The sequence below is a fragment of the Podarcis gaigeae genome, assembly GCF_964106915.1.
Source record: "Podarcis gaigeae genome assembly, chromosome: 6".
Taxonomy (NCBI): Eukaryota; Metazoa; Chordata; class Lepidosauria; order Squamata; family Lacertidae; genus Podarcis; species Podarcis gaigeae.
In genome coordinates, this window is record NC_139682.1 from 8,416,519 (window position 1) to 8,442,079 (window position 25,561).

Sequence of the window (25,561 nt, forward strand, 5' to 3'; positions counted from 1 at the left end):
ACTTCCTTGTCTGCAAAATGGACATAACCTGACAGGTTGCTATTAATAAACAGAGACTATAAAAATCACACTGCAGAGTCTGAAATTCAGAAAGCTGAAACACCCAACTGAATCATATTCATGGGAACAACCAATACTTGATCAAAATGGAATTATTTAACATGATTCTGAAAATATATTTCTCTGTACCACCTTTCCCAGCCTCGCGTCCCTCCAGATGTTTTGGAGTACAGCTACCGTCAGGGCTATCTAGCATGGGCAAAGATCAGGGATGGCAGGAGCTGCAGTTCTACAACATCCTAAGCACCAGGTTGGGAAAGCCTTCTCTGCACGCCATGAAATATTAACATAGGCTCCTTTTCAGTATTTAGCTCACCTGTGATCTCTGGGAAACGTGAGAACAGCAGCTTGCGGAGGGGCTTTTTAGCAGCTGCCCCAGCCTCAGGGATTAGGATCCCCAGTAACATGGGCTAGTGCCCATGTTAGGGTATTCAATTAAGTGTTCAAACATGTCCCAAGTCTCTATTATGTCAGGCATTTGTGAAAATTACTCAGTAATGCCCCATATTATTTATCTATGGCATTTTCTAGCTTTTGGGGGGCTTTATCTGAAGCGAGCTTTGCAACCCTGCCCCCTGTGTTAAACTAGCTGGATCTTTAAATGCCACTTGTATTAAGATGAAGGTTTAAAATTGGATTGTTAGGCATATAAGGTTTCATGGACTTGCATGAATAAATACCAAACAATGAAACCAAGAGGGGAAGTGGAGGGAAGTCAAGCAAGATTATGGTTTTTTAAAAAAACTAGCTGGATCTTGGGGAACCCTTCAAAGAGGGCCTAGGGAGGTATGCTGTTGGAAGGAGTGGCATGATCCGGCCAAAGAGTGCTGGTGTTTGGGTGCTATTATTGTGTTGGACTAGGAACAGGAAGACCCAGGTTCAAGTCTTGACGTGGCCAGGATGGGTGACATTAGACCTGCCATGTTTTCCCTTAAAATACCTTACCTCACAGGGTTAATAATAATAATAATAATAATAATAATAATAATAATAATAATTTATTTATGCCCAGCCCATCTGGCTGGGTTTCCCCAGCCACTCTGGGTGGCTTCCAACCAAATACAGTGGTGCCCCGCAAGACGAACGCCTCGCAAGACGGAAAACCCGCTAGACGAAAGGGTTTTCCGTTTTGGAGGCACTTCGCAAAACGAATTTCCCTATGGGGTTGCTTCGCAAGACGAAATGTCTTGCGAGTTCCTGCGGGTTTTTTCCCCTCCCCCCCTTTTCCTAAGCCGCTAAGCCGCTTATCAGCTGATCCGCTAAAAGCCGCTAATAGTGCTAATCCGCTAAACTGTCAATGGGCTTGCTTAACAAGACGAAAAAAACGCTATACGAAGAGCCTCACGGAACGGATTAATTTCGTCTTGCGAGGCACCACTGTATTAAAAACACAACACAGCATCAAACATTAAAAACTTCCCTAAACAGGGCCGCCTTCAGATGTCTTTTAAAGGTAAGATAGTTGCTTGTAAGCCACCCTGAGCTCCTTGGAGGAAGGGCAGGATATTATGATAATAAATAAACAAAGTGTTTGAGACAGACGAATTAAACGGCCAAGAAGGATGAGGGGAAAATGTCAATGTCACATCCTTTTGAACTGGACTCTCAGATCTTTGGCTGCAAATCTCTTGAAGTATAATGCCAGAACCTGGTTTTTTGATAATACCAACAGGGAAGTGTTTTTTAGACTACATCGGGGAGGAATTGTACTGCCACTCTGTGTGCACACAATTTCACACTGGAGAAGCTCATGTGTGTAAGAAGGAAAATGGTATTCAGTTCCCATCACCAATATACTCATTTCCAAAGTTACCTTCTCCTGTGCAGGTTTGAGGACATTTTCATTTATACTCTGACCTAACTCTGAAGCCTAGTTAAAAGTAAAACAAACACAAAAGTCAGTTACACTTTTCTTCATAGGAAACATCTAACATGTATTGCCACGGAAAGGAGCCACTAGACTTTCAAAGAAAAGGAAGAAAGAAAGAAAAGACAAAAGCAGGACAGAGGAGCCCTGAGCTTTGCCTGGTACAAGCGAGAGAGTGAGCTTTAAGCACACAATGTGTATTCACAAAGAGACGGGGAAATACACTGAGATGTACAAGACTACAGGGCTGCTTCAGTATCCTCGAACTGGTTCCTTTAAGCAAGTCCCAACAGACCAAAAGAAAATATCCTTGCTAAACCAAAGGTTACTTTAGGGGTGAATGTGCTGCCACTGCAGAAAGGTCAGTTCCCATGCTGCTCCAGCCACACGCAAGAAAACTTCAGTGGTTTGGTCACACTGTGAGATTACTCAGATGTAAGAACACAATATGGCCCATATCATGTAGGCATTAGCTTAAAATTATTGGAGGGGCATGGAAGCTAAACACACTGAAACTACTGGGTGATCACAATCACTGCACTACAGTAACATGAAGTCAGCAAGTTCTTTTGGAAAGAGAAATGCAATCATTTCACAGAACATACTCTGAAGTTACGCAAGCAATGGCAAGCCCATATGAGAAGATTTCCTGTGGCCGGGGAATGCAGAAGACCTGCTCTTCCCAATTCTACAGCCTAACTTTCATGCTCTTTGTCAAGATGCACAAACATAACTTGTAGAAAAAAAACAGCAAAGAGATGCAGAAGGCTTTTAAACTAGAAGTGAAACGCAACTGGAAAACCTTGTGTGATTTTGTACTCTGGTGCCTCAGGTGTGGCCTGTTAGTCTGGGAGATGAATTTCTTTTGCCCTGTTCTGCTTCTCTAGACCTATAAAGTGTTACAACTAGAAATATGAAATGGTGTGAAATTGTACCTAGTTAATTGGGGGAAGACGGAGGGGGGGAGGGAGGGAGAGAATGAATTATTGGTTAGAGGTTAAAAAGAGAAGGAATACACTTGTGGACTGGTACCATTATGTTTATGACACTCAGATCTAGGCTGCCCAAGTTGACCCTACAGTAGCTGCTTTGGGGAATATGGATTGGAATAGATGACCTGTAGTCCCTTTAGGCATCCCCAAACTCGGCCCTCCAGCTGTTTTGGGACTACAGTTCCCATCATCCCTGACCACTGGTCCTGTTAGCTAAGGATGATGGGAGTTGTAGTCCCAAAACAGCTGGAGGGCCGGGTTTGGGGGTGCCTGCTTTAGACCAAGAACATTCTACTCATCCTTCAGTTGTTTCCCAGAATAATGTTATTTCTTGCTGCTATTTCTTATTGGATGCTAAGTATTATGGAGGAACACAGTTGCACTTCTTCTCCTGAATCCTGTCCTACTCTGCAAAGTTACATGCATTGCGAGTTAAGGATGGGATGAGTGACTGAACTCTTCCTTACCAATTTTTTAATTTCTGTGTGATTAAGTTGTAAAGCTTGGAGGATATCCCTGCTCATCTTCCTGCCTAATACCACAGTCTCCTCATCTAATCTGTCACCACGTTAAACTAGAAATGAAAACAATTAAGGTATTGGACTAATGTGGCTGGCATCTTCTTTATCTGTTACCATGCCTGTTAATGCTAACAGGATAGTGTGGAAGTTCACAGCCCTAAACTAAGTCTGTCTAGTCAATGCCCTTGTTTATTATGAGGGCCAGTGTCTGGTTCAATTCACAGAATATGCACAACTTATTCTCCTGACAATATGCAGCTGATGGAATTGTTAACCCTGTGAAAGAGACAGAGGTTTGACAGATCATTGACTGAATGCTGAACACCCTTTCCCCCATGAACAAAGCCTTCAGAGGAACATCTATTGCTAACCTCATTTCCAAATACATCCCTAATGCAAATACAGTTCTGAATACACCTCAGTCCTGAGTGCTCATCCCATAAACCCACGCGTGGAGCGAGCCTTTGACATCCAACATTTACAAAATAGTATGGATTGGAATATATACTTAGGACTCTTGCTTGATGCAGCCTATTTTAAAACAAGCCGGAGGAGACATTACAGAAAGATGCAGACAACACCGTTCAACAAAAATGACTTGATTTCAAAGTGAGGGGGGTTAAAGTGAAATTATAAAAGACAGCTAGCAGCAAAATGTACAAACTCAGCACAGTAACAAAGCGCCCATGCATGAAAATTGAGGGGAGGGCTTTACCGGATCTGCCTGCTGTTTGTGGCCCCAAAACTTTAGACCCAGGCAGCACAAGAGAAGAGAGCAAGGAAGGTAGAAGAAGCAGCTTTTAGCAAAAGATCTAATGTACTCTTTTGTTCCTGGCAAGAAAGCATGATATTTATCCCAACATCAGTGCCTTAACGACAAGCAAAATGTTTAGTCTCTTGATTACCACGCCAAACTAAATTGTCAAAAATAAACTAAAATAAAATTATATAGTCAGGGATGAGAGCGAGAGTCAGCTTGTAAGCATGAGCTAGGAAGCAACAGATCCAATTGTTAATTGGGAAAATTTGCCATCATGTACCGACTGAGAAGGCAGCAGTGCTGCTGAGGTGGCTTCTCAGTAGGGCTGGTAAGTTAACTCCAGTGTAGCATTTTGAATAAATATGCATGTTGATACTAATATGACATTCAATGAGGTTTAAATAAGGATCTATGACTCCCGTAAGAAGGCAGGAAAGGAAAATCATGTCAATATCAAACGTTATATATTTTACAGAAGGGGAAAATATCTGCAGGCTTTGTGTTCTGCCAACATCTGCCAGGAATACTGATTTAATTTTCCCTTGAAAGACACACCATTTTAGCTTGCAAGACGGTTTCAGTTAAACAAGAATTAATTTCACTGGGCATGTGAATGCACCCAAGGATATAGTCCTCACTAGAATCCAAAGCCTTTACTTTGCACAACTTGATATAAGTGCAGCCAACACCTTTTTACAAATTGCTTAGGTTTGTTTTAGTACAAATAGGCTCTTATAGAAGCTGGTTTCTATTAGTGTGTTCCCTTCACCAACAAGGCAAGCACCTAAGGAACATGCAGGATTGCCACTGAGCCTGTAGCTTGTAGATGCTCGCACACAGATATCATTTGTATAAACCAGCTTCTCTGTGTGGGCATTACACACATGTAAACACCTCAGTTCCTATAATAGCACCATCATCTGAGCATCTCCCAGCTGTGACTTTATGGCAGTCCCACAGAGATTCCAGCATAGTATCAACCAGCCCCAAGTTATGATCTATGCAAATTGTGCATTGATTAGGAGGCAATTCAAGTCTGGAGGCTATTGCTTAATTGAGAAGCAATATTTGAGGTTCTGCAACACTAACTGCAGGCTACATAATTTTACCTGAGGAAGCTGTAATCCGTTTCCACATTACGTACACTGCATAACCTACAATTCCCCTCTCTGTAGATTTATTTACTTCTAATGAATTGCTTTCCGCCGCTCCCTTAGGCGAAATGCTTGACGTGACAAAGGAGTAAATTCTGCAGCCATGGGCTAAAATGTAAAATATGCATAAGCCATAAGTGGAAAGTGAATTAACAGAACCCCTGTTCAATTTAGATGTATGACACAACATTCTCTATTAAAATAAGAAAAGACACATGCCTGATAGCAACAGTATGCTGTCTCGGTTTTTTAAACAGTCGATGGTGCAAAGTGCAAAGATGATGAGTGGTTTTATAGGTTTTTTAGAGCAGATTCTTGCTATCCAGTTGTAGATATTCTGCAACTTGGTAGCAAACCACTAAATAAATGTCTGATGAGTCAACAGGTGCAATCTCTGTTTTCTATTGTGCTTCAAAACATACCTCATCTGCTTCCTAACTTAAGAGTACATGACGCTTTCATCACAATACCTCTGACACTGGAACCTAATTTGCAGTTTCTCAGAGAAGATCCGGGAGATTGTAAATATTCCAAGAGAATTCAAACTGCTGAGGAAAAGAGAACCAGTGAAGATTTTTAATGTTGGGTTAGCCACATAACAGAAGGACTTGTGAAAATCACCTTTTGAGTTGCTTGAGATCCAAATTTGGTAGCCTGTTAATAGAAGCAAAAATTGTTTGTTTCAGTCTTTTATTTTCCCCTTAGCAATTCAAAGCACAGACACTGATGATGTGGACTGCAGCGCCACAAGATTCTTCTGTGGCTTTACCGAAGCAACCTAACTTCTTCCCCTCTTGACATTATAACATTCTTATGTTTCTCAAAATCTTACAAAACGCTTACCACTCTGGGGAAGTTTTAAGAGCCACAAATATCAAAACTTTGCTTTGTTAGGATCCTTTCAAATGGAAGACTTCTAGCATTACCCAAACACTGATCCCCCCCCCCGCCCTCTGCTGTAAGCTGTAGGCAGAAAAACAACTAACTTTCCACACTTCAAGGTTATTGTGTGTACACATCCTCTTATGTTCTGCTCACGTGTGATATGGCCATGTGGGTTCTGAGGATCCCATTCGCCAGAGAAATGTTCTTTAAAATAATTTTGCCACTAGAAAGGAAGTCTGCACCTCCAAAAACAATTGCGGAGGGAGAGCTTCTTCTTTGCCAGTACAGAAATGCCTCACACCAGCCAAGGAGAAGCACTATGCTCCTCTTTTTCCAGCTTCAGCTTGCTCTTATAAGTAAAAAGTAGGTGGGGGGGGGGGACTGGATACAAATTAGATTTACTATCAAGGACAGCCAAGATGCTCAACCACTTTAAAGCATCAATGCCGTTTCCAAAACATGCCTTTTTGAAAATTCCACAAGTAACTTCTCATATATATCAATTAGCATGGTTTCTCTTTTTTTAAGGAGACTAGCTGAATCCATAAAAAGTAGCTGTAACAGCAGCTATCAGACCTGAAAGCTAAAACAAATCTCCACTGTAAAAGGCAATATTCTTCTGGATATGAGAATCTATGAAAACACACAGAGAGAGCGAGAGACAAATTAAGGGAAGGCTGTTCCCTTCATGCCCAGATTGCGAGCTTCCAAAGGCATCGGGCTGGCTGTGCTGGAAACAGAATGAACCAGAAGGGTTCTTGTGTTCTTGACAGGATATTGGTTGACAGCCAAGGCTGGCTCTGCCATGCGGCAGGGCAAAGCAGCCTGGTCTATGAGGTGGCTAGATGAAAGGTGTATGAATGGTGCAGCAAGACTTTTAAAAGTGTTTGACCTGATGAGAGGGGTGTCTGAACTCCTCTTCAGACAGCACAGTTTGCAGCCTGTAAAGCAGATTATTTTACAATGCAACAGTTTTGAGTTCTCAGGATGGATTCAGTTGACCTGATGTCTCACATGATGATAGCAGTCACCCTCCTGCTAGGATGGCCATTTAAAGCTTTCACCACACAGCAATTCCTCAAAAGCACTTATGTGGGAAGATGATCATCAGGTGAATGGGTGGTTAATGAGCATCTGAAGGCATCCTTAGCAGAATGGAGAAAGCAACAAACCGAGCCAATCGCTGCAGCTGTTTGGTTCCTTTTAGGTTTTCGCCTGTAAAAGGTCAGCTTCCTAAGAGAAATTCCATTACACAGAGCAAGCTGGATAAGTTCATTTGCTGGATTATAGTGTTTACTTACACCTTCTTTAGCTGCAGAAGCAAACTTGCTCGCTCCAGATGTAAAACTACTCCACCCCTGAAAGAAGAAGCAGAGAATGGTTAGGCCTGCTCCATTCTTACCAAGGTAAAACAAAAACGTTTCTTTCAACAACCAAGTGCAGAGAAAATCTAATAACCTTTCTGTATCAGGTGAGGGGAACCTCTGGGCATTGTTCGCCTCCATCTCCCACCATCCCTAATGACAGACTGTATTGGATGGAGCTGATGGGAGTTGGAGTCCAAATGTCTGGAATGCCCCAGGTTCCCCACCTTTGCTCTGCATCGTAACAGCACAGACTCATCCACCTTGTCATATACGCTACTCCAATACTTGGTAAGCTCAGCCTCTTTGTTTGAAAGTGCACAGCTCCTAAACTTCCACAAAGGCCAAGACTGGTAGCCATAATAAAAACGTGCAACCCTTGCTTGATCCATGGGCTTCACTACAGGAAGGTAGAAAGGTGAGGCAAAATAAGGGAAAGATCGTTTCCTTAATTCAGGGGAGCCGATGTAGTTTGGAAAGTTTCCCTGGTTTGGAAAGTCACCAGCTCTTAGCTTCAAGTTCAAGCAAGTTCTACAAATCATGATTGCCCCTCTCTTGTTTCCTTCTTTTTTTTCTACACTAACCATACACAATGACACTGTTGATTTTGTAAAATGGAGCCACAACAAGTAGCCCTTTTCCCTACTGTTTCTCTCCTGCCCGGGAAGCCTCCTGCCATTCTCCCTGTCTGAAGCCTTTATGCAGGTAGAGGAAGCCAGTGACATTTCAGAGTGTACTCTTTTCAAATGCATTGAAAACCATTTTGAAAAAGAACTGGGGAGTTGCTTGTCACTGCAGTGAAAATGAATGTTTTGAGAGGGTAGAGAAAACGAAGGAGAATAATCCCATGTTATTTGATTTTAAAATGCTGCGCTAGTATTTCTAGAAAGACCGGCATGAAGGCAAGAAAGGGGAACGAAACATGAACGAAATCAACACTAGAAGCATTCTGGCAAGAAAGCAAAGCAAGTGGATAAATTATCATTTTGATTTGATTACCATTCCGATAAGCAATCAAGCACACCATTAGTCAAGTTGTCCACTGTGGTTGTTTTCTATGATGCACGGTTATTCATTTCTTAGCATCATACTCCAAGTGTTGAAGTAATCTGTCTAAAATTGTGCTCTGTCGTCTCTACTTTTTAAATTGTTGTTTCAGACATGATGTAATATGGGGAACCTTGGCTTGCTTGCTGGCAACAGAAGAGTGAAAGAATAAGAATGCATCTTATATCAGCGTATGCACAGGAAAAGCAGCTACTTACCGAATACAAAGAGGACATGGCATTATTAAGAAAGTCATCTTCCTTTTTGGGAGGTGTAACTGTGTTCCCAAACCCCACATAACGATTTTCTTGACCCCTGAATCAAAACACACAAGAAAATGAGCAAAAGGCATTCATAATCAAAAGACAATACTGTGGGGGAAAAAACATAAGCATTCTATAAACCAAATGAAACAGTAAGCTACATGTTTGAGCTCAAATACAGGCTATACCTTAAACCACTAGAAGCAAGTGATGCAAGCTTTATCTACAGGGTTGTTTTACCTATATTGTTGGAGGAGAGAGAGGAATGTCTGTGGGTCTCCCTGGTGAGATGAGGAGGAGGAGGATAATAATAATTTATTTATACCCCGCCCGCCCATCTGGCTGGGTGTCCAACAAATCCTCACAAGTTCTCTTTCATGGGCAAACAACTTAGGAAAGGCCTGCCTCTCACTGTTTTATATTATTAATTATTATTATTATTATTATTATTATTATTATTATTATTATTATTATTATTATTTTCCCCAGAGGACTAGAGGGTGTGAGAGAGACTTGTGCTGGTTTTGCAAGAGTTCTCAGTGAAGCAAGCAGCCTTTTCCCCCAGCATCTTGTGGACGGGAGCTTTGTACAGAGCATCCAGGACAGGGGTGGTTACCACAGGGGAGAGGACAATCACAGTTGGCAACGAAGGAGCCCTACATTTAACGGAGAAGGGATTCTTACCCTTGATAGGAGCCAAGATCATCATTTAACCAATCTTCGAAGGCTTTGTCAGAAGGGGCACCAGTATTCTGGGGTTGTCCAGCAGAGCTCCTGCAAAGAAAATAAACAAACCCATACATCAAACATTATTATGCCATATTAATTGGACCACCTGAAATTGACAAGCACTGGAGAAAAGTGCATGGGGCATCTATAAATGTAAATTAGCAAACCTTGCTAAGAAAAGGTATAATCCTGCAAACATTGCACAGCATTTGTGGAATGCACTCCCCTCCCCCTCTTGGTGTACTCTTGGTGCAGACACTCTTATAATTTCAGCATTAAGTAAAAAACTTAATTTTTTTACCCAGCCATTTGTAGGTGACTAGGAACGTTAATGGTCTAAGTGCTGTAGCCCTGCAACCTGGAGTCTTATTAATGTTATTTTGCCTGCCTTTTTGTCATGCTGATTTATACTTGTGATTGTTCTAACTAATTTTTGTATGTAATTTATGCATCATAGTTGTGGTGCACCTCGCTCTTAAATAAATTTGAGATGAAGGCCAGGTTAAAAAGACATTTGATGAATACAGTAAACAAAAGAGGTCTGCCTTCCTATGTGCAATGATCAAAAATAAAATGAAGAACCTTGGTCAGCTTCTTAAAGACTAACATCAGCCCCATTTCTTCTCCTATCTCCCTGGTAACAGGTCCAGTGGTACCTCGGGTTAAGTACTTAATTCGTTCCGGAGGTCTGTTCTTAACCTGAAATTGTTCTTAACCTGAAGCACCACTTTAGCTAATGGGGCCTCCTGCTGCCGCCACGCCCCAAGAGCACGATTTCTGTGCTTATCCTGAAGCAAAGTTCTTAACCTGAAACACTATTTATGGGATAGCTGAGTGTGTAACCTGAAGCATATGTAACCGGAAGCGTATGTAACCTGAGGTACCACTGTACAAAATGTAACAGCATGGCCCATCCCCCTAGATGCGATGTTGCAGGTAACCGTAATAGCCATGCACATTCTCCAGTATTCAGCTCCATCATTAGTCTAAGCACCTTCATATGGTTAACATAATAGCCTTAGAACAACCACACACTGCAAGATAAAGAGATCTCTACCGGTGAGCTGAGGACAGAGCAACCTTGGGCTGAGGTGGAGTCCAGTTTCTGGCAGAAGAAGTTTCAACAGACCATTCTTTACCTTCCGCTTCTGCTGCCACCTAAAAAGAATAATACCTTAAAGACACAAATTCTATTCGCTGCTGCGCAGCAGAAACAGAGAATGGGTTTGATGTAGCCTGCTTCTAAGCTCTGTGTGAAAGGATATGCCACTCCCTAGCCCCTGAGACTGGGAGGAAAGCACCACAGAGAGACTTTCCTGAAGCAGGGAATGGAAGCAGATAGGTTTGTAGGGCCACCCAGGCTCCCTACTGCTTTATCAAGGCCCAGGAAACCAGCTATTCACATCCAAAGTGTAAATAACATGCTGAAGTCAATATAAGAAATGGCAATAGCTATCTATTTAGAAGACCTTTTAAAAAGGGACTAGGAAAATTCATGGAGAAGATGTCTATCAACAGACATTAGCCACAGAGATAAATGGAACTGCACTGTTCAGAGACTGGATACTAGACACAAGAGATATAACTAGCAGGAAAGGGCTGTTGCCTCCCTATACTGTCCCCAGAAGCATCAAACTGACATGAATGTTGAATGGTCCAAGAATGCTGAAATTATTGTTTAATTACATTTACCTTATCTCTGAAGAGTGCAGCTGCTTTACTGTTGTACTTCTCTTGCAGTGACCAGCAAGGATCATAGTCCTCTTGAGTCTCCAAAAACTCCCGGAATTTACGATTACCACCAGCCTTCATTTTCTCCAGTTCAATGTCCTTCCATTTGTCCATTGTGACAGAGCGCACAAAACTGAGAACCAGAAAGGCAACCACCACACCCCTTTGTTAATATCTTTGTGCATCAGCAGCTTTGTACACCAGCAACAAAAGCTTTCCAAAATAACTTCTGTATCACCAGGGGGGCAGGGATCAATTTTAGACTCCTAAGTGAATTATGTGTATGTCACTACTAGGAGACACCTCCGCTGAAGTTAAAGCTGGAGCATAAACACATGCACATTATATAAATAATCTGATGTTGCTCTGAAATGTAAAAAAAACCCAAAAAAATAAAAATCAGACACCAAGCTGGATCCAGACATAGTAATGCCTAGAGCAGACTGCTGTGTCACCTGAAGCAAGGATCATAGTTTATCCCTATGGCTATAGTTTAAAGAAGCCAGTTTCACAAACCAATTTGAAGGTGGCTTGCATTGAGTATGCTCAATGCAAGCCACCTTCAAATTGGTTTGTGAAACTGGCTTCTTCATACCGAACTTAGGGATAAACCACAATCCCTGCTCCAGACAACACAACAGGCCAAGATCCAGGGAGCAAACACTCTCAAAGTCCTTCTCCCAGCTGTGCAGGAGAAGCAAAAGCACGTGAGCCCAAGGCTCGCTGTAGCTCCTTCCGGCTTGGGCATGGAAAGCTAGCCATGGTTCCGTGTGGGATGTGAATGCAGCCAATGTGTTCCAATATATACATTTTCATTTACTTGTTTCATCCCCAACGAAAACGTATTTGTTATCACCATTGATGACTGACCTGAGATGAACACCCAAGCCTCTATGCTTTCCTGAGCATTCCAGACAGATCCAAATTCCATAGGTCACACTCACCCACTGAGGGTTAAATGCACCACATTCGAAACAAACCTGCAATAAAAAATGGGGGAAATTATTTCTGCTTTCAGTAGTTACTCCAGGTGAGTAGCTCCGAAATGATATGAAAATGTCATTTAGAAGTAACGAAACAAAGCAAACCTTGCTATTTTGATAGTGGTACCAAGAGTATTAACGTCTGCATTTCCCACATAAGTCTGTCTATGTATTAAAATCTTCCTTGGAAGCCCTTTTCCAGGTTCCATGAGTTCAAGCAGGTGGTGACAGGAGATAAGAGCTGTTCTGTGGTGGAATCTCAGCTCTGGAATTCTCTCCCCATAAAGGTTCACACAGCACCAAGCTTACGATGCTTTTGTCACCAGGTAGAAAGGTTGTTTTCATCTTGCCAGCCTTCCAGTTGGCTTTGCTGCTACTACTGCATTTGTATTTTGTTTTAAATGTATTTCTTATTTTTAATTTTCTACTCTCAAGCTGCTCTGGAGATATTTGAAAAAAGGGAACGGTATCAAGCAGCTAAAGCAAATAAAAACGGTACTCAACATATATAATTAGAGCTTTACAGCCTGCTCTGTCTGCTAACTTATTTGGAGTAGAAGCTGCAGGCTGCCATTCAGTCTAACACACTAATCAAATTATTCGTATTAAAGTGCTTCAGTACTACTCACACCAATTAAAACATAACATCCAGCCAGTGGCTTTTGGAATCTGCCCTGCAAGAATATATCTACATGGAAACATTCCATTAGAGCATGGACGGAAAGGCTGCCTACTGCCAGATCAGCTTGCCCAATTACCAAAATCACATTCAGATACACCTCTCTGGGTACCCACACTTATTGCTACCCAACTGACTTAAAAAGGGCTTTTCTGCGATACTTTGCCATCTGTTGAACTCCCCTATATTTATTTTTAAAAAATACTTGTATACCACAATTTTATAAAAAATATCAAAGTGCTTTACAACTATAAATATATACAATAAAAAATATAAACCTTTTAAATCAGAGATCATCAGCTAGTACATAGAATAGCATAGATGCCATTTTTTTAGTCCCTACAGCACCAAAGACCTCAAGTCTTATAATATTTTATTGGCTCTTAGCATTAAATATTGCTGATCTCATTCTTTTAGCCGGTTGCGGTTTTTTACAGTGCAATTCCGTGCATGTTTCCTCAGAATCAAGTCTCACTGATGTACAGTCATACCTTGAAAGTCGAATGGAATCCATTCCAAAAGTCCGTTCGACTTCCAAAATGTTCGGAAACCAAAGTGTGGCTTCTCATTGGCTGCAGAAAGGTCCTGCAGCCAATTGGAAGCCGCAGAAGCCCCACTGGACGTTCAGGCTCCAAAGAACATTTGCAAACCAGAACACTCACTTCTGGGTTTGCAGAGTTCAGGAGCCAAAACATCCAAGTACCAAGGTGTACGGGATCCAAGGTACGACTGTAAATTGATCCTACTGATTTAAACAGGACTTACTTAAGAAGTAGATGGGAAATGGAACGCAGCCTAAGTTTCAAACTGTACTTTGACTTTTCTAACCGAATTACAGGACATCATATTATATAAAGAAATAAAATATGTTACATGAGGTTTTCAAGAACAATCTTGCAAACAAGCACAACTGAACCCCATCAATGATTATTTGCTTCTTTTATTTCGATAAACTTGCTCCAATGTACAGAAGTCACTGTGCGAGCATGAAGTTCTGCTGCAATAGGGCCCAGCTACCCAATGACACTAAATGCAGGAATTCTTGCAATATTTATTTTGCACATGCAGATATCATACGGTTTGATCAGGACGACAGGGCATTTTATGACAACTGGTCCAGAAAGAGAGTTCATAAAGGCAAATCTGTACGCTAATATGAGCAGCACACAAAAGGCAAGTGTCTAACATGAGGTGCAGATGACTCACTGCTGCTGAATCATAAGCTGCTAAGGGGATACACGAAACTGCTTACATTGTTCTCATCCTGCACTCGCACTTCTTTAAGGACCTTCCTTGTTCTTGGACTTGCCATGGCCCTGCAACAGAGAGGAAAATAAATTAAGAGATCAGATATAAAACTACATTGCGACCCAGTAGAGATAGCTGTTGCAGAGATGCCCCTACGATCCATGGTTTGTAGCAAGGAGGTTGCTTGGTGGTGGTGGTGGGGTGGATATTAGCATTAACTACGATTCTCAGCTTCTAAACAAATGATCATCTTAACCAGGTACCCTTGAAGCCCATTTGAAATAGGTGTGCCAAAAAATGGTTTTGGGGGAAACATGGTAAAAAGATTCATGATGTACCTGCAATGCCAGACTACAATGAAGCATAAGCAGTACTAAGTGCAGATTTCCAAAGCTTGAGTGGCCATTTGCAAGCCATGTTTTAAGGGGACACCAGTATAAAGTTTGAACTGAGTCTCTGTGGTGTTAATAGTGTTCCATCTCTCTTAAATTATCCTGTACTGGGATTATTGCTGAATTGGGACCAGGAAAAACAACAAGTGGAGAAAACAACTCCAATTAAATGCTTCAAAGTCATAGAAGTTACTGGTAGAATGAATCAGTTTTACACCATACTTCACATTTTCAAAAGAATTAATCTTTTACATAATAAACACTATTCTGAAGTGAGGTATGTTCTCAGCCAAGGAAAGTCAATACAGTTTTAAGCTTCAGGCAGCGCCTTTCTATAATAAAACCTTCCCATTTATATTACTTCTACTGTCAAGTTTTATGCGCTGCTCTAGCTACTACTACCTTTTCCTTGAAAAACCACAGTGACATATAGCATTGCAGCAAAATAACCAGCAAAGCCAGGAACTAATGTCCTGTCAGCCGGTTTCCCAGCGTGATTCATGAGGAAAGTTGTACAAATTGAAGGAGCACATTATTACTGAGTGAGGAAAGGTTGTTTTTTGCAGGCTTGCTTGCCTTTCGTGCAAGATTTGAAGTAGATATTCCCTTTAATTGACTGTCACAGAAAATGCCATGCCATAAGGCAGAGGCAGCCCCAACAGTATCTGAAGGCACCCTGTCGGCTTAAGTTGCCATGGTCAATAATCAGGGCTTGTAGAACTGGGGTCTTGCCCCCCCCCCCCAAAAAAAAATGCAGGAGGAAGGGGCAGGACAATGAACGAGACCTTACTCTTTTTGCTCCCCATCTCCCTGTCCCTGTAATTTGAGGACGCCTAACTGAAGGAGGGGGACGTGGGTGGCGCTGTGGGTTAAACCACAGAGCCTAGGACTTGCCGATCAGAAGGTCAGCGGTTCGAATCCCCATGACCGGGTGAGCTCCCATTGCTCGGTCCCTGCTCCTACCCACCTAGCAGTTCGAAAGCACATCAAAGTGCAAGTAGATAAATAGGTACCGCTCCAGCGGGAAGGTAAACGGTGTTTCCCTGCGCTGCTCTGGTTCGCCAGAAGCGGCTTAGTCATGCTGGCCACATGACCCAGAAACTGTACGCCGGCTCCCTCGGCCAATAAAGCAAGATGAGCACCGCAACCCCAGAGTCGGCCACGACTGGACCTAATGGTCAGGGGTCCCTTTACCCTTTACCTGAAGGAGGATGGGTTCAAGGAATCAAACCTATAGCAACCGACACAGAGAAGCAACTAACACCTCACTTGTGTTCTTTTAAGACATCCCGACTGCTGAGAGCTTTTGTCTCCATTCTATTCTTTGCCAGCATGGATATTCCCTGGTAGTAAGAGGATGTGCATTTGTGACAATATCTGCCTATAAAAGGGGGGCTGGAGGGAGAGCTCTGGTTCCTATTTTTTCTGCAGATTGGCTCCCTACCTACTGTGCATAAACGGTAAACGCTGTCTGCAGTACACACAGACCCTAGAAGTTATGGATATATGGAATACAGGTGCTGGAGGTTCAAAGCTTTTCATTATATTGCTGCAATATTTACAGCATCCCTTATTGGAAAATCAATATTATCATAGCCCACATTAAGGATGCAGAGAAAGGGCTAAGGTTGAATAAGAACAGCTTGCCTAAACTACCCAGTGAGATTATGGCACAGGAGAGGTTTCAACCAGGAACTAATTTAACCAGTAGCTAATTTCTTGCATTAGTTCACAAGAGACCAAATTAAAAAAATAATTCTGGGATTTAAAAATGATTAGAAGCTTACTTTTTCCTGCTCTGAAATAAAGCGGGCAGTTCCTGAGCAAAAGGAACTCTTGTTTTGCCTTGGAGTTTGAGAGGATTTTTCAAACTCAGTTTTGCCTTGGAGATTGAGAGGCTGCAAAGAGAGTTGCACCCTCACAGAATGAAAACTGTATTGGCTTTCTCCAATCTCCCCATAAAAGGAAAGTGTCAGGCAGTGAGAAGAGAAAGGAGGGGTGCAGCTTTCTAACAGCTGTAGCTTCCAACCAGAGGAATCTGGAATCTGACTTGTTTCACTCCCTCGGAAGGAGCACCTATGCCTGCAAATTTCATTCCGTGTAGTCAAGATATAAAAGTTATATAGTGGAATCTCGGGTTACGTACCGTCCTCCTTACGAACGCTTCGTGTAACGAGTTTCACTAACCTGGAAGTAGGTGCTCCTGGTAGCGAACTTTGCCCCCCGTGGAAGTCGCGCAGCAGAAGTGGGAGGCCCCATTAGCAAAAGCGCGCCTCAGGTTAAAAACGGTTTCGGGTTAAGAACGGACCTCCGGAACACTTTAAGTTTGTAACCGGAGGTACCACTGTACCTATTTGGTCATTTCCTTATGTAAGCCAATGGGGGAGACAAATGAAGCCATGGATCTTCAAGGAAAGGCATTGTGGGTTACTCCTGAAGAAGCCCCTAGTTGAATTGGTCTCCTTTCTGAAGTAGAATCCAAACAAAATCTGGTCTTTGATGCACGCTCATAGCTACCCTATGCCAATCAATTTTATTTTTTTAATCCCCATAATGAATAGTGACATCAGGTAATAAAGACAGCTATAAGACACCATTATTAGCTTGCACTGCAACTATTACTTGAGGAACAAAAAAATTCAGATTCCCCCAACCTGCTTATTAAAGTTGTTTTTTAAATACACAAACACGGGGGGGGGGGGGGGGAGAGGGAGGGAGAGACAGCTCAATAGATAGAACCACACCAACTATCTTTCTTTCATTAAATCAAGAATTTATTCATCTTCTTTTTAACCCACTGCATTTGCCACCCTGATTTTAAAACTAAAGTTCTCTCTTTTTCAAAGGAACATAAGATGTGTGTACAATTTTTCCTACACTGAGCACACTTCACAAACAATACATAGCACATCTGCAGGAACTTCATGGATCAAAATATCCAATTTTGCCTATGCAAGGAACATCATAGGTTTTTTAAAAAAAAATGTGAGAGAAGTAGCAACTCCACTATTAAACAGATGTTATATTGCGCAATTCAGAATGAGCGAGCAATTAACGAATATGAATGGGACAAAGTATAGCAAGCTGACTGGGTAACAAGTCGGAGCAGTTCCATCCAACGAAGCAGTCAAAATAACAAATCTGAAAGAAGGGATTATTTGTGGGCACATAACTCTTTTCTATTGGGTAATTTTTAAGACTATAACTCTTCCCTTATCACTTGCCATCCTGGCTGTGGCTGGAGAGCCGCAGGTTTAGGATAGCAGAATTCGGAGAGGAGTAGACTTCATGTTGAGTCACAGGGATGTGGAGAATCAGCATAAGAAAAATGATAGCAGATAAAACGGGGGTGTTGCGTGGGAAACTGTCTGTTGACTGTGGAGGGCTGCAAAGTTGAGGGCTGTTGAGAGGTCACATGCCAACATTGGATAAAACCAGAGCCAAGAGTTGGCAGTGCAATATTGGGGAGGACATAATACAAAAGCGGCAGTTAGTTTGCTGTCAAGACTGATTTAACAGCTTGAAGACAATAATAACTTTAATGATTTCTTAAAACTGCTTCTAATGGTGATTTATGTTTTATTGTATTAAGACAGTTGAATATGGATCTTTTTATAAACAAACGTAAATATATGCGTGCTTCTCTCAAAACGTCTGCTAGCCTAAGAAGACACATAGCTCTCTGATTATTTTAGGGACTTATGTTACCTGCCTTTGGGAGTGGAGGAGGTGTTCTCTCAAAGGTGGGGTAAAAATACATTAAATAAATAGTTGGAAGAACTTATCCATCTCTTGTATTAAACTAGGGAGTTTTGTTTGGATCTAATTCTAATTATAACGTATTTTTTTCTGACTTATCCTGTTGACCTACACTTCTACACATCTTCTTGCACTCCCTGGGCATCCGCAGAAAGGTTGTCATAAAAAAATGGGACTATAATATACACTATTCCTGGAAGGTTAAGCACATTTCAGACTACATTAACTAACATATTAAATTAACAGAACGATTAAAGAATACTTTGCATTAATGTTAATTAAATAAGAGTGTATCCACATCTGGCAGGCTCCGGTTAGATTCTGGATATCTTAATTTACTACACATTAGAATGGTTATTTCCAAATGGTGGTTTGCAGGAGCTTCGTGGGTGGGTTGCTAGGCTGCTCTCAGTGGGCGTCAAGGACAGTGAAGCACAAAAGGAGAAGAGGAATGGAATGTCTCTGCTTGGTGGCGGGGTTAAAAGAAGAGTACTAAACAAAGGCAAAAAAAATAATTCTTTGGAGGTAGATTGGGTAAAAACGTTGGGCAACTATATTGTTATAATGCAAACTATGTCCGCCCCCCACCTGCTGTCCCAGAAACCTATTTATCCCATCAGCTTCCAGAAGAATGGGCAGGCATCCTTCTTATAACTAAAGGATAACAGTTAAGATTTGCCTCTGCCATCCCTTTTACCCAAGTGATGGAGATACAGTGGTACCTTGGGTTAGGTACTTAATTCGTTCCAGAGGTCCGTTCTTAACCTGAAACTGTTCTTAACCTGAAGCACCACTTTAGCTAAAGGGCCTTCTGCTGCCGCTGCACTGCTGCTGTGCAATTTCTGTTCTTATCCTGAAGCAAAGTTCTTAACCCGAGGTAATATTTCTGGGTTAGCGGAGTCTGTAACCTGAAGCGTACGTAACCCGAGGTACCACTGTATGCTTTCTGGACAGTTGTGGTGTTTCAAGAAATTAGGAACGTAAGAAGTGGCCTTATAGAGAGTAAGATCATTGGCCCATCTAGGTCAGAAGTGTCTACAATGAGTGACAGCAGTTCTCCATGGCTCAAGACAGGAGTCTTTCCCGGTCCTACCGGAGATGCCAGGGACTGAACCCTTTTGCATGCAATGTGTGTGTTCTGTTATTGGGATACAGATCCTCCTCATACGAGTTCAGAGCAGGCTGCTTTAGAGAATCCCATTAACTCCTTCCCTGAGGATCATATCACTGTCCACATATTGGAGGGTCATGCTACATATGGTCTCCCCATTCCAGAAGTCATGGTATGGGCAGTTCATCAACATGATGATACTCATGTGCCCTGGGACCCAGTTTGGAGATCACAGTTCTGTGTATTCAATTAGGCACCATATTTCTCAGTTCTTACTTGTTAGAGCACAGAATCATAGCATTGTAGAGTTGGAAAGGACTAGGAGGGCCATCTATTCCCAGCCCCTGCAATGCAGCAAACTTTTGCCTAAGGTGGGGCTCAAACCCACAACCCTGTAATTAAGAGTCTCATGCTCTACTAACTGAGCTATCCCTTTCTAAGAACTATCCCAACTGAGCTATCCCTTTCTAAGAGCATGTATTGACAGCTGTCGTGGATCACAGGACATACTTTCAATTATACTTCCCACTTCATGAGAGGATTAGGCAGACAGGAATAAGTGACTTCATCCAAGAGCATCTTTAGAATGTGAAAATGTAGACAGTGCAGGTTACCCTAGCAATGTTGTCTGCAGCATTAACAATGCTTGCATAGCATGCTTAAGATGTTCTACTCCTATTAATTACATGTAGCAAGAGTGTAGCATCTGAAGGATACTGGGATAACACTCCATTTCTTACAAGTTAAGATGCAGTAGATTTTGTCTTCTTACAGGTAATTTGTAAAGCCACAAACAAACATGTGAAAATGAACCTTCAAGGCAATAGTAGCTATATGCCAATAAAAGAAATGTAAGAATACAAATAGAAGGTCAATTTTAAAACAAAAAAGGAAGATACTGGAAGACATTTTAAGATGCTGTACTGTCTGCACGGTGTATAAAAGGATTTGCTAGGCGATGCATCTCTTTCAAAGAGAAACTAGACTGACCTATATACCAATTTGAGGCCATGTCCCTTTCTAGCATGCCTTATTATTTGCCCTCATGCTAATGGTGATAACTGATAGTCTAGATCTGTTCCAGAAAGGAAGCTTCACAAAATAAGTGTCTGCACCAGCCCACATATTTCTGACACTTTATCTCCCCTTCTGGAGCCACTTATGAGAAGGTTGATTGTTACCAACTCTTATTTTTAAGCAACCAGATCTTCAAAGAATCCAATGCTTTTTGAAATCAAAAGCCAATGACTAGTCAAAGAAGTGTCTTAAACAGCACTTCTACTTACATAGACAAGCTACTCAAGGTACTAATCTACCTTCTCCAAACAAAAGATTCATTGAACAACAATGCAAAGGAACATGGGAAATTGGGTAGCAAACTGACTTATTAACACAATTCCTATCATACACGAAGCACCAGTTTTGGGGTGCTGCCCCAATGTCTTACTTCAGGTGCTTCGAAGAAACTGGAAGAGTTGCAAATGGCTCACTCCTTCTCTTTCCAAGTTTCCATCTCTCATTTAGATAGGGGAATGTGCAGGAAACCTAGTGTTCCATTTCAGCACCCAGAATGGCCGTTGGTCATATTCTGGCATGAACACATGGAACCTGGGGGCAGGGAAGGACAACATTGTTCTTAGGAGTTTTTGTTGATTTTCAGCAGATAAACTGCATGGATACACCTAGACAGTGAAGAAGAATCCACTGAATAGCCTGAACGCACTAAAACAGAATTAATCCAGAGTGCAGAACTGATCCAAAAATGTCTACACAAGAGCCCCAATAAGTTAATATGAGTTTCCAAAAGGAGCAGCAAGCGTAAGAAGACAGAACTGCTTCTGTTCATATATTTCTAAGTGAGATTTAATAAATAAAAATAAAACTGGAACACAAATGTTGCAGCTCATCCTCATGCATTTGTACACAACGGGACTTTGTGTCCAGTGGGACTTATTTTCAAGATACACATAAGATGGCATCCCCAGTTCACAAGGGAGAGAGGAATAAGGAAAAAGAGAGAAAATACCTCACTGTATCAATGTTGCCTAGAGGTTAGAGTCATGGGCAATTTTGACCCAGACACCATCTTCAGCACAACCTAACTTACAGGGCTGAACCATGTGCAATACCCTGAGTTTTTTGGAAGAAAGAAGGGATGGAAAAAGGATTACTAAATAATTGTAAGACATTACGGGCATCTGCTCTAATGGCCAGTGCAGGTGAGACAAACTTTGCCACCCTTCTCAAGGCCTCTATCACTGCTTAATCAGACCAAAGGGCCTATGTAGCCTAGCATCCTATTTCCCAGTATGCCAAACCAGATGCCTGTGGGGAGTTCACAGGCAGGACAGAGGACAGCAAACAGTACTGAAGCATCTAATTCTGCATCTAATTCTGAAGACAGCATGCAGCCATCAGGGCTAGAAGATATTGACAGCCTTATCCTCCATGAACTTGTCTAATCCCCTTCTTTGGTCATCACTGCATCTTGTGGGAACAAAGTCCATAGGTTAACTATTAAATGTGTGAAATAACACTTCTTTCGGCCTGTCCTGAATCTCCCACCATTCATCTTCACTGAATGATCCTGGGTTTTAGTGCTGTACAAGAGGGAGAAATACCTCTCTATCCACGTTCTCCACACCATGGATGTCTTCCCTTCCCTGCTCTGCTTTCCTCTCCTAACACCACCACCCCTCTCCAAATGTTGCAAGCTTTATTTATAGGAGAGCAGTCCTTGGATCATTCTGAATATCCATTTCTGCACCTTCTCTAGGACTGCAATCTCTTTTTAGCAGTTCTGCCACCGAAGTGATTGCACCAAATTTCTGCTTAAAGATAATACTGGTAGCCTTGTATTTCATCCCTCCTCCAATTATCGATCCCTTTTTACACGCTTTTTACATCTGCCACACACTTCATTCTTTCCACCACGACCTCAGGATCCTTACTGCTCAGTCAGTCACCTCCATCACCTATCAGTGTTAAGTTAGAAATTTTTGTCCCAATGTGCATACCTACACTTACATATCTTTTATTTCATTTACTTCTTGAAATTTATACACTGCTTGATTGTAAAAACAAAAACCCTCAAAGCAGTTTACAAAAGCTAAAACAGTAAAATCAAGGAAAACTTACAACACTACCTTAAAACATGCAGAAGTCTAAATACTAAAACAGATTGAAATGACCTCAACTTTCTAATCATCTGGGTAGTCTTGTTTAAACAGGAATGTTTTAGCAGATGCTGAAAAGAGTACAGTGAAGATGCCTGCTTGATCTCAATAGGAAGGAGGTTTCAAAGTGTAAGTAAGCACTTCCACACTAAACGACAGAGTTCTTACAAAAATGGAATGGGCATTATATGGCATCTGTAGCTGTGCCGATTCTGCCAATTGAAGTGGTTGACTGGGCGCATGTAGGGTAAGGAAACCTTGCAAGTAAACTGGTCCCAAATTGTTAAGGGCTTTGTATACTAATAGTAACACCCTGAGCCTGGCCCTGTAGCAAATGAGCAAGCAGTGCAGATCTTGAACATCTTACTGCCCATTCACCCAGTATGGAAAGCTCTTTTCTTCTTACCGCCCCGAGCAACTTGGCAACAGCAGCAAACGTTTCCATCTCACTATTCACCTCAAACTCCAGTTCATTAAAGAAGACAATTTCCCAAACTGATCCTTGTGGAAACCCGCATCTTACATCCTGCTTAGAAAAGTCCAATTTAGCCAACTGCCTTAAAGCCATTTTTGGCATTAAGCAGTATATATATTTATACATCACCATCATCATCCCTCCATTGTGGGAACTGCCTGTATACATTCCTACTCTCTGCTTCCTGGTTTTTAACTGGTTACCATCCTCTTGCCCCATGACTTTGAAGCTAAACAATGACGATGAACCAGGCCTTTTGGCTGATCAACATCCCATAAACGTATTTGTGGGATTGGGAGGTGTTGGGCGCTTATTGGTTTGATTTGCTCCTCTTCTTGTCTTTATTACATATTCTGTGCTTTTATCTTGTATTTTTATGCTGTTAACCACCCTGAGATCTTCGAAGAAAGCCCGGTATACAAATTAAATAAGTAAAGGAAATGATGATAATTATGAAAGCCAGCGTGGCACAGTGGTTAGAGCGTCCGACTAAGACATGGGAGACCAGGGTCTGAAGCTCTTGCTGGGGCAACCTTGGGGGAATCAATCCGTGCCTCTCAACCTACCTCACCCAGCTGTTGTTGTAGGGGCTAAATGAGGAGATAACCACGTAATCCGCCTTGAGCTCCTCGGAGGAAAAGGGTAGGCATCAATGCAATAAATCAAGATCATAATAAATAAATAAATGATGGTGATGATGATGATGAAAGCAGAGCCCTCTATACCCTCAATCCGCAGAGCCTGAGACTCTTCACCTCAGGGTAGCGGGTTCGAGTCCCACGTTGGGGGCAAAAGGTTCCTGCGTTGCAGGAGGTCGAAGTAGATGGCGCTTCGTGGTCCCTATGATCCTATGAAAAGCCAACCCCCTTCACCCACCCCCCACACTCCTGGGGGGGTCAGGAAGCGATTCCCTCCAGAACCCCACCAACACCAGAGTTCCTGAGGTAAACCAGAATTCGAACTCAGGGCCAGAGGGGGTTTTCAAATTATTATTATTATGGAAGGGGAGATGATGATGTGGCCTGAGGTAGAAATGGGGGGGGGGACACGCCTCTCTCCCCTCCTTTTCTTCTTCTTTTAAATAATAATATTGACGAAGATAGCAATAATGATAACTATTTCCTCGGCCCTCGGGTTGTACCTGGCGGGTTCAGTGGCGCGGCGGGTGCAACGCAGTCGCTACCAGTCAGTCAAGCCTCTCACCCGGCTTCGGCTTTTCTCCCTCAATGAAAAAATATATATATATTTCCCCTTCTCTTCTCACAGCGCAGGCGCAGGTTCCGCCATAGCCGGCTACGTTGCCACTTCGCAAGGGGTTCTGGGTAGTCCGAGGGAGGGAGGGCGGAAGCGGAGGGATGTGGGCAGGGCGGGCTCCTGAGGGTCCATCCGCGCCTGCGTGCGTGCGTACGTGCGCGAGAGACGCTTTGCGCCTGCGCGACTCCGCGCTCAGCCTCTTCTGCCCCACGCCTCCTCCCCCTCGATATGCTAATGAGCAGCTCGACGCGGTTCCTGCTTAGAGTGCTAGAGACGCCCGAAAGCCACGGCACGCTCGTTGATTGACAGACGCGCGCTGAGGAGAGAGAAAGCCGGGAGGAGGAGGAGGAGAAGCGGTCGCTGCTGCTGATTGGTCGCTGCGAGCGAGCCGGGACCATTGGAGGAGGCGCACGCTCAAACGCTACACGCGTGTTGTTTCAGGAAGGCGGTTTCACACGTGCAGTTGTAGGACCGCGATTTAAACAAAACGGCACCCCGTTATATCCACTCCCGTGTGTTTCAGACGACACTCGATGATGCTTCAGGAGCTACCTAATGGTCTTTCTGGCCGTTATTATTATTGGTATCATCATTATTATTGTTGTTATCGTTATTATTATTCATTTAATTTCTATACCGTCCTTCATCTGGGGATCACAGGACGGTTTGCAACATAAAAACACAAAAATACATAACTGATACGGAAGGGGGGCATGTCTTCTTCACCTTCTTCTTCGCTACAATATATCAATTTATTTCCAATTGTCAATGTCAAAAGGGACTAAAATCTATAAAATTCATAGAAAATCAACGTGCCAATTGTGACTCCATCACACCTCCCCTGTCCTCCATAATCTCTCAAGCAAGGCGTCAAGACCCTAATCCTGTCAAATCACTCTGCCAAGCCTTTCCTCCAGGCAATGCCAGTACACGGACCATTGTCATCTCATCAGGATGTGCTTATCTGCGCATATCTCCAGCTCTGCATATTCCCCCTCCCTCCTCTGTATGTTAATCCTGTGTAACCCAACCTCTTCTTAATGTATTCATGATGTAACTGGGATGTGTTTTGCACTGTATTCTGGGGCATGGAGGGAAGTTTCAAAAGTTT

At 42.5% G+C, this 25,561-nt stretch overlaps 1 protein-coding gene across 6 annotated transcripts in view; it reads right to left on the reverse strand.

Annotated features, from left to right (window-relative positions):
- Positions 1-24,513, reverse strand: part of ARFGAP1 (ARF GTPase activating protein 1) — a 33,475-nt gene extending 8,962 nt beyond the window's left edge. For 2 of the 6 annotated variants that reach the window (XM_083744521.1, XM_083744519.1), the window contains exons 1-11: positions 24,338-24,508; positions 14,288-14,351; positions 12,244-12,353; positions 11,335-11,506; positions 10,700-10,800; positions 9,598-9,687; positions 8,869-8,965; positions 7,541-7,597; positions 5,976-6,008; positions 4,156-4,185; positions 1,874-1,930 (exon numbers count right to left, since the gene is read on the reverse strand). In XM_083744521.1, coding sequence (XP_083600647.1) covers positions 1,874-1,930; positions 4,156-4,185; positions 5,976-6,008; positions 7,541-7,597; positions 8,869-8,965; positions 9,598-9,687; positions 10,700-10,800; positions 11,335-11,506; positions 12,244-12,353; positions 14,288-14,347 — 807 coding nt within the window. In that variant the 5' untranslated portion in view covers positions 14,348-14,351; positions 24,338-24,508. Of the gene's footprint in view, positions 1-1,873; positions 1,931-4,155; positions 4,186-5,975; positions 6,009-7,540; positions 7,598-8,868; positions 8,966-9,597; positions 9,688-10,699; positions 10,801-11,334; positions 11,507-12,243; positions 12,354-14,287; positions 14,352-24,337 lie in introns of all 6 variants that reach the window. The other 4 variants (XM_083744524.1, XM_083744522.1, XM_083744520.1 and 1 more) reach the window with 3 other exon arrangements.
- Positions 24,514-25,561: the final 1,048 nt, after the last annotated feature.